This window comes from Podarcis muralis, chromosome 8, assembly GCF_964188315.1.
Source record: "Podarcis muralis chromosome 8, rPodMur119.hap1.1, whole genome shotgun sequence".
Taxonomy (NCBI): domain Eukaryota; kingdom Metazoa; phylum Chordata; class Lepidosauria; order Squamata; family Lacertidae; genus Podarcis; species Podarcis muralis.
The window spans coordinates 79012238-79025079 of NC_135662.1; the positions used below are offsets into that span (position 1 = coordinate 79012238).

The 12842-nt window shown below is 43.3% G+C and overlaps 1 protein-coding gene and 1 long non-coding RNA gene across 13 annotated transcripts in view; both read left to right on the forward strand.

Annotated features, from left to right (window-relative positions):
* The window catches only part of LOC114601005 (catenin delta-2), a 252358-nt gene that overhangs the window by 237925 nt on the left and 1591 nt on the right, over nt 1–12842 (forward strand). For 9 of the 12 annotated variants that reach the window (XM_077933366.1, XM_077933370.1, XM_077933368.1 and 6 more), the window contains 2 exons: nt 4345–4473; nt 9815–9888. In XM_077933366.1, the coding sequence (XP_077789492.1) occupies nt 4345–4473; nt 9815–9888 (203 nt within the window). Of the gene's footprint in view, nt 1–897; nt 4199–4344; nt 4474–9814; nt 9889–12842 lie in introns of those variants that run through there. The other 3 variants (XR_013394043.1, XM_077933364.1, XM_077933367.1) reach the window with 3 other exon arrangements.
* On the forward strand, nt 6585–8138 carry LOC114601008 (uncharacterized). Its single transcript, XR_003707721.2, has 2 exons — nt 6585–7081; nt 7934–8138. It is a non-coding gene; the product is annotated as an uncharacterized LOC114601008 (long non-coding RNA).

A 12842-nucleotide genomic window follows, 5' to 3' on the forward strand; every position in this document is an offset into this window, starting at 1 on the left:
CAGAACTGGACACAGTACTCCAAATGTGACCTGATGAATATGGAATAGAGCAGGCATAGGCAAACTTGGCCCTCCAGATGTTTTGGGACAACTCCTCCCATCATCCCTGACCACTGGTCCTGTTAGCTTGGGATGATGGGAGGGCAGAGTTTGCCTATGCCTGGAATAGAGCTTAGCTATTTACTTTCCATGATCTGAATACTGTGCTTCTATTGATGCAGCCTAAAAAATGTATTAGCTTTTATTTATTTACATTAGCACTGCTGCTTCATGTATTTGGCTTCCGATCAACTAAGATGCCTAGATCCTTTTCACATGTATTAATGCCAAGCCAGGTTTCTCTCCCAGCCCCCAGCCCCCCCCCCCATCCTAAGATTCATCCAGCCCACATTTTACCACTTTATCAACAAGGATATCATGGGAGACCTTGTCAGATAGTTTGCTGGAATTCATTTCCATGATCTACCAGACTATCAAGCAGGGAAATATGGTTGGTCTTGAAAGATACATTCTTAATGAAACAATTTCACACCACCCCAGTCCTAGGTCAAATAATTTCCCTCCGTTCCCTCCTGTCAAAGGGAGGAGGGAAATTTTAAAAATAGCCACTCTTGCATTGCTGATTACCCCATCCATGACACATGACCAAGCACAGGATGTGGTACAACTCAGCTCCCAGTCAAGTAGTAAGTAATCACACACAGAGAGTTCATAATTTGGATGACAAGGCACGCAGCATTGGACTATGGGTCTCTGGCTCCACATATTGTGCACACTTGAAGCTTACAAGGGGGCAGGCTTTGTGGAAAAGGCACTGTGCACACTTTGCATGAAATAGCCTGGTCTCACAACACACATGTAGGAACTTGAGCACGTTGCTAACACTTGTCTACCTAGAACCCTAACAGGTATCTCACTTTGAGACTTCAGAAACAAGCACCCGACAGCAAACTTCAGCCCAACAACTGAGACTGCCAGGGCAGAGCACCCCACAGAGGTAAGCAAAGGAAATGGAAAACTCATTCTTCAAAGTGCAGTTCCCATGACTTCCTCCCTCTCAAACACTTCATTGCCATGCATTCCATAACCTACCTTGAAATAATGTGAATGCTTTGTCTTGTTTGAATGGTCTTTTCTAACTCTCTTCCACTGCTCCCCAGATTGTGGGGAAGTCCTCATCGTCACATGCCTACAATCTGCTTGTTGGCAAAAGTCTACTTCAGCCATTCCCCCAGTTGGCCAAACCCTCACGCGCACATTTGTCTTACAGGATCACAGCCCAGGTGCAAGGAGCAGAGCGAGCTGTCATCAAACATACCAAGTTTTATTGGACACCCCCCGCAAAAGGAGAAAAAGTGAGTGGATTCAGTCTCTGTAGTCTCTCCCCCACCGCCATATCAGGTGGGCTACTGATGCAAAACCACAGGCACTCCGTTGGCACCTCTCTCTCACTGCGAATGCATAAATCCTCACTGCGCATGCAGCCAGAGGGAGTGCCTGCTCCAGCTACTGCCTCTTGCTCATTGTTCCCTCTCTCTTTTGGTGTCCTCTCTGCAGGCTGCTCTCCCCCAGGTACAGGTTGCACCCTGATCCACACGAACCAAAAGGGGGCCCCAGTCTGACCAACAGCAGGAAGCAAGATGCTCCCAAGCGGTTCTCCTGTAGGGCTGCTGACCTACTTCCTTCCACCACCTTCATCCTCGCAGGCTCCATGACAGCCAATAGTGCAACAAGTGGCTTTCCTGATGTGGTCCGGGTGCCGTTAAGAGACTCGGCTGCAGCTGCTCTGCAAAGCCCACTGTCCAAAGCACAGGAGCCCTGCTGGAGGGGCTGGGTGGCAACCATACACACTGCCTTCCGTTTCAGGATCTCTTCTTGACGTCCAAGTGCTGCTCAATAAAGACTTTGACTCTACCATACGTATTGCTTCTTCATTGCTAGTGAGTGGCAAATGGGTCTCCTCCCTGACCCCAGCCTAATGGTATGCCTTCAGCAGGCTGCAGGATGGGTCTCTGAAGGCAGCGAGCTGGGAGTTGGAGGAGCTCAGCAGCCTCTCCTCTCTGTATTTGTTCAGGAACTCTAGACTGCGAGGGGGTGCACAAGGTGGGGTTGGTGCTGCTGTTAGGGTGTATAAGGCTGTATTTGAGGGTGGGAGGAGGGTGAGGGAGGGAGATTTAATCCTGAGTGGCTAGCCTTGCCAGGTAAGGTGTGAGGCAACATACTGTGGTGAAAGGGGGAGATTGATCACATGGGTTGCCAGTGGGAGGGCTGGTCTCATGCAGGAGCCATTCTACTGGCCCATGTAGTGCTCCCTCCTGATTGGTTTAGGTAAGCCATCGTGTTCTCCTCTCTCTGCTTTTCCTAGTACGGTGCTGAATTTTAACCTGGAGCCTCTGTGTGTAAAATGTGAGCTGTCTCCTTCTGCAATACCTGTGTTCATTGTGTCTGGGTGTTGGGGCAGGGGACAGAAATATGTGCCCTTTGATGCCTCTGGGTTTTGGGTGGGAGGATTGTTTGCTGCTGTGCTTGAGAGGTTAGGGAGCAGCTCTGTGGCATTTTGCAGTGTGGGTTTGAATCCCAGGAGCATCCTCTCTTTTTCCCCCGACATCACATTTTTAAGCGATGCCAAAGGTAAGTGAAAGCATCATTTCCCCCTTAGTGTACGCTTGGACTCCTTTCTGCCACTTCTCAACTCCATCCCTATGGCAGTGATGGCCAAACTTTGTCCTCCAGCTGTTTTGGGACTACAACTCCTATCATCCCTAGCTAACAGGACCAGTGGTCAGGGATGATGGGAATTGTAGTCCCAAAACAGCTGGAGGGCCTGTCTGGTCCCTTCCTTTGGTTGCTTGCTTCTTTTGAATCCAAGGGTGAGGTTCTGAGCCCTTGGGCTCTGAGCCCTGAGCAGAAGGGATGTGTGTATTCTGCACCCAGGGAACTATGTGTTGTGTGGGCTTTCCTCCCTCACTGTTGTTTGTTGTGCTCGTGAGGAGCATAAGGGAATCCAAAACCCTGTTTAGAGGAGTGTCTAAGGACTGACACGACCTGGTTCGTTGCTGGCTCTGCCACTGAAGGCATGAGAATGCTGTGCTTTCATTGTGTGTGCTACAGAGGTGCCCCACTGTCATGCATTCGTTGGCTGGATTTGTGTCTAGGAGGCTCCCCACGCAGAAATTTACTGCTCAGCTCATGGAGAGAGAGAGAGAGATACGTGGAGGAAATGTTATGGGGGCAGGATTTGGATGTGCACTCCCATTGTCCCTCACACAATTTGCACTGCATGGAGGTGGTGGGACCCCAAATAGGGCTAAAGTAAGCCTCCATTGTCAAAAAATGGATAAAATATTGAAGAACACAATTGCTTTTCCAAATGAGTGAAGCAAATGACCCAGATTAACAGTGAGGGAGGGAGGCTCATAATTTAATTAGTTTTGTGTTACACTACTGGCTTCGTGCAAGCTTGCAAATTTAGCTGTAGACTGGGAAATTTGGGTGGCTTGGGGTGAAGTATGACAGGATAATAGAGAGTCTGCACTGGGATGTTACTTGTATTCATGACTTGATAAACATAAAGAAATTTAAAAAGTATTTATTCCTACAGCAAGCAATAACTGTTTACGTTTACTTTATTGCTGAGAGAGTTCATAATTTCAGTAGCAGAGGAAACTGTGACGTCTCCAGCCATGCTAAATGGTCTGACTTGAGGATTGTCTCCTGTAAAGCAGTCAAACTATATCTATTTACAGTACAGGAGGGTGGTCTCTGTCCAGTTCTGTTTATTATTACATTTACAAGTTTCAGCCATGTGCCTTTTGGTGTAATTAGTGGTCCCTTTTCAGAGGGGTCAGAAAGGAGGGAGGGTATTCCCAAACAGATACTACTAGTTTCATTTATGCACGCTATGGTATAATCATTGTCTTTGGGGAGGGGGGCACCACCTCCTAAATAAATGTCCAGCAGTTGTGCATAAGACTAACTTCTGTACGATGTCTAGATAGCCTTTTTCTTGGTATCTTATGTATAGGTATTTGAATACACTGAATTCCAGACTCCTTGAGTGACAATTGTTAAATTTAACTGCTTCCCCCCCCCAGATGCTTCAGGTTTTCATCTGGTTAACATCAGGTTAACATCTGGTTGAGCTAACATGAGCTAAATGATTCCAGCCTTTCTATCAAAATGGATTACCCTTAATGTAGATGCATATAAGGTTATTGTTAAGTGGTCGAAGTACCATCATTCCTAAGAATTTGTGCCTGTTTATGTATTGACACCAGCGGTAGGTTTTGTATGTACTTGTGTGATGAGAGGGGTTAAAAATCCAAATTTGTTTTTGTTTGCTAGCAAGTGCCCCAGCCTCACCTCGGGAAATGATCACTTTAAAAGAAAGAAAAACAGACTACGAGTCAACTGGAACAAATGCTACTTATGGAAATAAAGGAGAGCACACTTCTAGGAAAGACGCAATGACAGGTGAGGCAGATGTTGTCGCATGTTATACATTCAAAAACAATTGAAGCAAAAGTATTGCATATGCAACACATTTGCAGTATGCAACACATTTGCAGGCTTTAAGGTTTGCGGAGCATCTTTAGAGTCCTTCCCAAATGTAGATGTGTATTTGTATTGTTTATCATTATGCTGCGATCTGAGCTCCAGCTGACATTTCCTTGTACTTGTGATATTACTAGTAGCCATAAATTGAGCCCGTATATTTTGTATGTGTCATACATTTAAACAGGTCTGTATTGTAGCTGCAAGCAATAAAGCATTGCTGAGTTAGATAGGAAATTATGATTTCTGTTCCTGCAGCATAATGTTTAATTCAGTGATAAAGCTTCGTAGAGGAGAGTATTTTTTCTTCCATGGGGAAAAGAGGTTTTATCTGGTTTTATAACAACATTCCCCCCACCCACCCAAACAGAAGGGCAGAGACGTGACTTGCACTACACATTTTGGCTTTGTGGTGTAACCCTAGATGAGCACGTGTCGTGATCTCTAGCTATAGCTTTTGCATGAATATCGTATGGCTTAGCAGAAATTGGAATACCCACGCATCAGATGAGTACTCTAATCACCAGGACTTCATTTATATCTTTTTATCTGTTTTATCCGTAGGGAGTATAATTTTTTTCCTACTCTCTTTAGGCACACCTCAGTGAAAAATATCTCGTTCCTCCAAAGCTTTGAGGAAGCAGCTTAATTATTCATTGGTGTTAGCTACTGGATATTTAAGACCTGGATGTTTGTGTTGCTTTCTTAAAGAGCTGCCACTCCTCTCAAGCGGAGACCAGATTATTCTGGGCAGAGCAGGCAGGATCTGGCCCATGGAGCCAGAAAGCTCCTGCACCCCAACCTAGAGGAATGTTTCATGTGTCTCCCCCCCCCTTTCACTAGGGGGCTGTGAGGGGAGGCAATAAAGTGCATTAGTGGATTTGGGAGAAAACTATCTCACTCAAGTCTGCTGTTGGGAACTGCTGCCTAAATTTGGCGCTTTCTGCCAGTTGTGGGAAATGATTGGCAAAATAAATAACTTGAAAGGGAGAGAGATTGTAGGCTTGTCCACTCATTCTGGTTATGCCCCACCCATCCAACTCAGATTTGGGCTTAGACAGAGAACAAACTTATTACATGCTAAAAATTATTGTCCAAATGCACACACAAGAGGGAGGCATCAGCTGACTTGACAGAATCCTGAACAGGGACACTTGTGAAGAGGACATCTTAAGAGGCCTTGTGCATGTTGACTAGTCCTGTAATTTGGGAGGATTTAAAACCATGCAACTGCAGGTGGCTAAAGGTAGCTGTGACCAATCTGCCTTGGCCGCAGCTTGGTGACATTCTCCCCTCTCAGCACCTACCCATCTGCCAAGCTAAGCACTTGCTGGGCTTGTGCTGCTATCATGCCAAAGCATCTGTCCAGTTGTGACACCTTGCACGGTGGCGGCTCACCTTCCATTCCCCACTGCAGGCACAATTTTATATTTGTAGCAAGTCCCTATATTAACCAAAAGTTTAAGCAGAAGGCAACAGAGAGGTGGAAATGAGTTGTTGCAGCTTCCCTGGACATGTTTGGTTGTGCACAGAACCTGTTTAAACTTAGGAGCTGTTCACTTTTCACTTTATTGAAATGGCTGTCGAAGTAAGCTCTCCCCCCCTTCATTTCCAAGGGGGCAACATTTGCCCCCTGGGTGTGAAACATACAAGCATGGTGAGATGGAGGGAGGCTCAGCTACCAAGAGAACAGGTGGGAAATTGTATGTATAAATATTAACAAAAGTAAATAATAAGCATTCGTAATATTTAATTCCAGAGGTGGTAAACCACAGGACATATCAGGCACACTAGGCCGTTTTAAATGGCCTTCCATCACAGCACTGGGCTTGGAGGAAAGTAATGGAAAGAAGATGCCTTTGCCTCCTGGCATCACTGCAGTTTCAAAAAGTCAGGATACTTGGAGGGTCAGGGGGGAGATCCAAGGGAATTTGCAGGAGAGGCTGCACAGATGCAGAAAGAGACCAAAGGGCGGGGGAGGAGGATTGAGAGTGAGTGTGAGGAGGGCTGCAAGGGAAGTCAGAGGAAAGCCCAATGGCAATCTACCTAGGAAAGAATGGAAAATAGCATAGGATGATACGAGAAACCCTACATTACAGAAAAGGAACTAGACAGTGGAGCCCAGGGGTGAGAAAGGATCCCAAACCCTAGTGGTACGGATCCCATCTGGCTCTTTCTTAATTTTTTAAGAATTCCTCCATCACAGCATTGGACTTGAAATCTACAGAACCTCTAGACTTCCTTTCCTTGTTGAGGTTCTGAATGGTACCAGGAATCGGGAGCTGCGGCCATTCTAAACGTCTCATTCAACAGCAATTCTGTTCCATTGAGGATCTAACACAATTTGCTACCACTGATCGCCAAATCCTTCAGGTTTTCACCAGGATTTCAGCTAACGGAGCCAAAAGAGGAAACAAATTGTACAAAAGCTGTGTCATAGCCAGCGTGGGATCCTTCGCTCCTCACTAGATACTGATCCATCAAGAATTCGTGACCAGCTGAAAGGCAGCTTCCACATTCCGACAAGGTATTATGCTTTTAGTGTTGGATTGTAGTGTTTGAGACCAAGGTCGTCACGTCACACATTTACTCATGGCCAATTCCAGTATCTGTATAACGCAACATTAGCACGTTCACACTTTACATTAAAATGTTCCCCCCAAAACCTAACCTGTGAAGCAGGCCTAATGTTGGACTTCGCTGACATTTGTGATTTGTCTCTAAAGTTGATGACTTGATTTTGGAGGACATGCTCGCTTGTCAGGATCTAATTTGGTAACACAGAAGGCCATACAAATATATTAATACTTTATAGGAGCTGCAGCACATTCAAGCTTATTTGAAACTCCCTACCTACAGATTATCAACCAGGCGCCTTCACTGTATTCTTTTTGCTGCCCGCTAGAAATGCCATTGTGAATTTTAATCTTAACTTTTTCTCTGTTTTAATGGCATCAATAAAAATTTACATCTTTTTGTAAACTCTTTAAGGGCTTTTTTATTACACTCAAACAGTGTATAAATTTCATGCAATTAAAAAAATATTAAGCAAGCTCTAGTAAAGGCAAAAAAAGTTTATTGCACTTTATCTACTCTGTCTTTTTCATCTTGGCTGCTACACCAGTGCTTTTTCATACATATTTGACCACCAACCCCTTCTCCCCCCCTGCCCCATTTTGCTTGCAATTTTCTCTCTGCCTCCTCTACACTCGCTTGTTTTAATTGGGCACAAATATACACAAGGAATATCCTCACTGCTGTCATATTCAGCACACCATGAGCGATAAGCTTAGACAACAAAGCCAAAAAATAATTGATCTACAACAGTTTGCATTATCTGATTGACAACAGAGATCACAAGTCTTATTTGCTTTTTCAGGTTACCTCATCTGAGCTCGGGGCACGTTGCTACCACATCAAATGAAGCCTCGTCTGAAGAGAAAGGGAAGAATAAATGAAAGAAAAACATATTCTCTTTGTGTATGAAATGTATACATCACCTTGAAAAAGAACCTCAACAGGCATGAAAACAAAACAGGCTCAGCCAATCTTAACAACAATTCAATAAAACATACTACAAAATTGCAGCTTTGTGGGTCTTTTTTTTTAAACTCCCCCTGGCCAGATATTGTACAAAGGTCTTCTTTCAGATTGCGTTGCATGTACAGATATATGTTTTCCAATAGCATAAAGATATCAAACACATGTGCACATATCCTGCCTCTGAATAAGTGCTTAAGTGCTAGCAGGGAAGGGAGATGGTGGAAGAAAGCAGCAGCAAGAATTCCTATTGGAATGAGCCTATTACTCCCAGGTAATACTCCTAGTGGAATGAACGTATTACTCCCAGACACTTGAAGGAATCTGGACTAAAGAGTGGGGCGAGAATCCTGAGTTTTCCATTTCATCCCCACTAGTAACAAGATTTGGTTCCAATACTGTATCTATTATGTATTCAGATATACAGCCTCTCCCATGTCACCAGACCTATTATTTATTATTATTATTAATTATTATTATTATTATTATTCAGCTTCACTTGGCAATCTCTATTATCAAGTGCCTCCTTACAAAAATCAAAACTACAACACCCTTGTCCGATTTTTTTTAAAAAAGAGCTTTTTGATTGAGCTGCTTGATGCCACCTCACTCCAAATTTCTAAGCACCCACATAAAGTGGCCTCACAAAGGAGGAGGAAGAATGAACCCAGCGTGACTTCCATATAAAGATCTCAGAAAGCTAACAAGCAGCTAATGTCACACTTGTCTGACTTTGCCACAAGGGACAACCAGGACCCATTCAGCAAAGGAATAGTCTGGCCACATTGGTAACCTCAAGCTTGGACTACTGTAATGTGCTGACCTTGACATTGGTCTGGAAACCGCAGCTGCTGCAAAATGCAACGGCTGTGCTACTCACTGGGGTGCTTTACTACATGCATGCTGCAACACTTTTAAATTGCACTGCTTGCCAGTTATGGAACCATGTTCAAGGTTTGGGTTTTGAGTTACAAAGCCCTGAAGCACTTGGAAGGAGGCTGCCTACAAGAGTGCATTCTTCCCTACTGCCCTCTTAGGAGCATTGTGTTCCTCTGCTAAGGCTTTCCTAAACAATTGCAACCTTGGTGTTTATAAGTGATTCACATGCTATTTTAAAAGCCAAGTTCTATATGGCCACAAGTGGTTTGTTTACATGCAAAATGGCGAATTTGCAGCTTAGACTACGATATGCTATGATGTTCCTGACTCTTGGGTTTCAATCCTACTGGAGATAATGAGCCATTAGGGGGTAATGAATGCCACATGCTCTAATTATCTGTTCTGTGAACAAATATAGATGGCTTGTAGCTCTTGACAATCAAATTCATTGAGTGACTCCATGCTCTGGTGTATTAATGGAAGAAAAATCCCTTCTGTCATAGCGTATTGATTATTTTATACATCTCTGTCGTTTCCCCTTTTAGTGCCCTTTTCCTAAACTAATAAGCCCCAAGATGCTTAGCCTTTCTTCACAGGAAAATGCTCCAAAATCTTCATCATCTTAATTCACCTTTTCTGTGTCTGCTCCAGTCCTGCAATAACCTAAACTGAAATGGGGCCATCACCAGAACTGTGTTTTCAATGTGCCTGCATAACTGATTGCTAAGAAATACATTATGATGCTTGCCTGTTTAAACCATGAATTCCCCTTTTCACTTGCTACTAGCTGGCTTTCTGTTTGGTAACACAATTCCCTTTTCTCCCCCCTTCTCATCTTCAGCTCAGAACACTGGAATCTCTACTTTGTACAGAAATTCTTATGGTGCACCTGCTGAAGATATTAAACACAACCAGGTATGTGGCCAGAGCAATTCATTGGTTTTTGAGCCATAACAGAACATAAAGAAAATATGAATTGTGGGGAGGACATTATTGTGAAACTGTTGCCAAACTCTTGCTTTATTTATTTTTCAAATTAAATTTATTTATTTTTCAAATTAAATTTATTTATTTTTCAAATTTTATTTTTCAAATTAAAGTGATGGCCTAAATGCTCATGATTTTCATACAGTGTAATTCGAAAATATAGACTCAAAGCCATTTGAAAATAATATAAAATCAATGTGATAAACTTAGAATTATGCTAGTTCCAGCACAGGAATGAGGGCATAATAATGATGTAGCCTTTAACGATAAGGAAAGCAAAGTTCAGTTATTCCTACCTTTATCACCAACACTCCAGCAGTGTTCCTGAAAGAAGGAATATAATTACTTTTTCTGATCAAAGTTTGTATAAAACTATCTGATAGCAATTGTTAATTGTTAATGCTTTTCGGGGAGGGGTATTAACAATATGCATGCAAGGATTCTATAGGATTCATAATATATGAAGAACAGTTCTCTGCTTCACATTTCTTAACTATTCCCATCTAATAATAATAAATTTTATTTATACCCTGCCCTCCCCGGCCAGAGCCGGGCTCAGGGCGGCTAACACCAGTAAAATTACAATAAAAACATAATGGGGGGGGGATTTAAAATACAGGTTAAAATGCAATTTAAAATGCAGCCTCATTTTAAAAGTAGCCCATAGATCAAAACCATAAGGGGAGGGAAAAACACAAGGGTCAGACTGAGTCCAAACCAAAGGCCAGGCAGAACAGCTCTGTCTTGCAGGCCCTGCGGAAAGATGTCAAGTCCCGCAGGGCCCTAGTCTCTTGTGACAGAGCGTTCCACCAAGTCGGGGCCAGTACTGAAAGGCCCTGGCCCTAGTTGAGACCAATCTAGCCCTGGGAAATGCCAACATTTACCGGTCAAATATGGAAATGAGAGTAAAACTCAGCAGTTGCTGAAGACCATGCTCTTTTTGGGCAGCATCAGTAAATGTCACAAATATCTGTGTTATGATGCTTGTTTTGGAAATTTACCAATCTGCCATCATAAACAATAAGTAAATGTCATCTTAAGGCTAAGGAAACAGGATTATATCTGGCCAATATAATTTAGCCTTGAGATGTATTAGTAAATGTCAGGATGCCCTGCCAAAACTTGAAGAATTTCTGGTTAATGGTGTTTTGACATTTTCTGTAACAAAAATATTGGAAAAGAAGATGGCTTCTCTTCTGCTGCTGTTTCACTGGGCTTTGCTAATGGGAGGAGCTGTGGTCTAGGTGACACATGACAATTAGCCATGATTTGTTTGAAAACTAGCTGGGGTGGTTTTTGTTGTTGTTTTTGCCAACAAACCACAGTGTGAGCCCCATAGCTTACAGATCACAGTTTGTTTTACCATGGCTTGGCATTATGTTTGAATTCAACAACCTTGCTTAACCATGGTTTGCTGGGCCACCTCACCCCAGACATTTGGCAGAGACATGAGAAGAGCAACTGGAAAACAAACCACTAGTTGCAGGAACAAGCTATGAGTTGTTTGTAACTCATGCCTTGCTGAGCAAACCTTGGTTTGAAGGTAGTAGATTATACAGGAGATAATCCAAACATGTAAGGTCTGAACAGGAGCAAAAGACTATTGGTTTAAAGGGCCAAAGGGAGGGTGTGATCAGGGTCGAGGGTCAGGTTCCAGAGAAGATAGTAGGACAAAGCAGTGTCTACGTGGCTACTTGAGCAAGAAGTTGCTCAGACTGAGGGAGCAAGGCTTGTGCAACAATTATAGAGAGAGAGCCCTTGGTCTGGCTAGGCTGAAGTGCAATCTCTGGCCATTATATGGGTGACACCGCAGTTCAACAGAGGTCAGTCCAATGATTCCTCCTGCCTGAGCTGCATTGGACTTGCAGCATCTTACCCAGCAGTGCAGACAGAGTGCACACTTTCAATCCAGTTTGTTTTTCTGGCATTCTGTGCGGAATGAGCTATATTTTACCCCAGTCAAACACCAAAAAGTATCCTTACCTCTGGACTGCACTCTGTTAAACATCTTAGACCAAAAGAACTTCTCAAAATTGAAGCCTGGGGGGAAAATAATAGTTATTATTATTAGACATTTATTTGTATGCCACTTTTTGTTCTTAAAGTCCCCAAACGTAAGGGCAACGAATTAAATTGCAACTGCACAAAAATACATTAAAACAAGATAATACCATCAATCATACCAGCAGTATAGATCAGCAGGATCATGAGATCAGGGGATACATCTGTTGTCATTAAAAGCAGAGCAAAAAAGAAGTGTCTTTTGTGTCTGCTGAAAAGAAGGGATCATGTTTGTGTGTCAGTGTGCCTGTGTGCCTGCTTCTAGAGTTCTTTAGTAAGTACTCAGGACTGAAAAGTTCAATACATTGGTACCTCGGGTTACAAACAGTCCTGCTTACAAACGCTTCGGGTTATGAACTCCACAAACCCGGAAGTAGGTGTCCCAGGTTGCGAACTTTGCCCCGGGATACGAACATAATCTGCTTCCAGGGCCACGGGTTAAAAACGCTTTGGGTTAAGAACGGACTTCCGGAACGAATTAAGTTTGTAACCTGAGGTACCATTGTAATTTCAATTAGCTTGCTGCCTGAATATGTGAGGCAGGAAGCACAATGTAGGAAGTTAGCTCCTTGTCATCTCGCTGAGCTTCTGGTGTTCTTCCAATTTAATACTTTGAAAATTATCTATTGGTAGTTTATTTCTCATGCTGCTTTAACTGGAGCTTGGAAGATACAGCAGAAAAGTGCCTGGGAAAGGGAATCAGCTTTACGCTATGTACCATGAGACATTTCCGAAGCCTTTTTCTTCCATTCTTTCTCTGGTTTGCAAATGTTCTCACAGTCCCAAAAAGCTTGGCGACCCTTGCAGCAGACCCTTTGCTC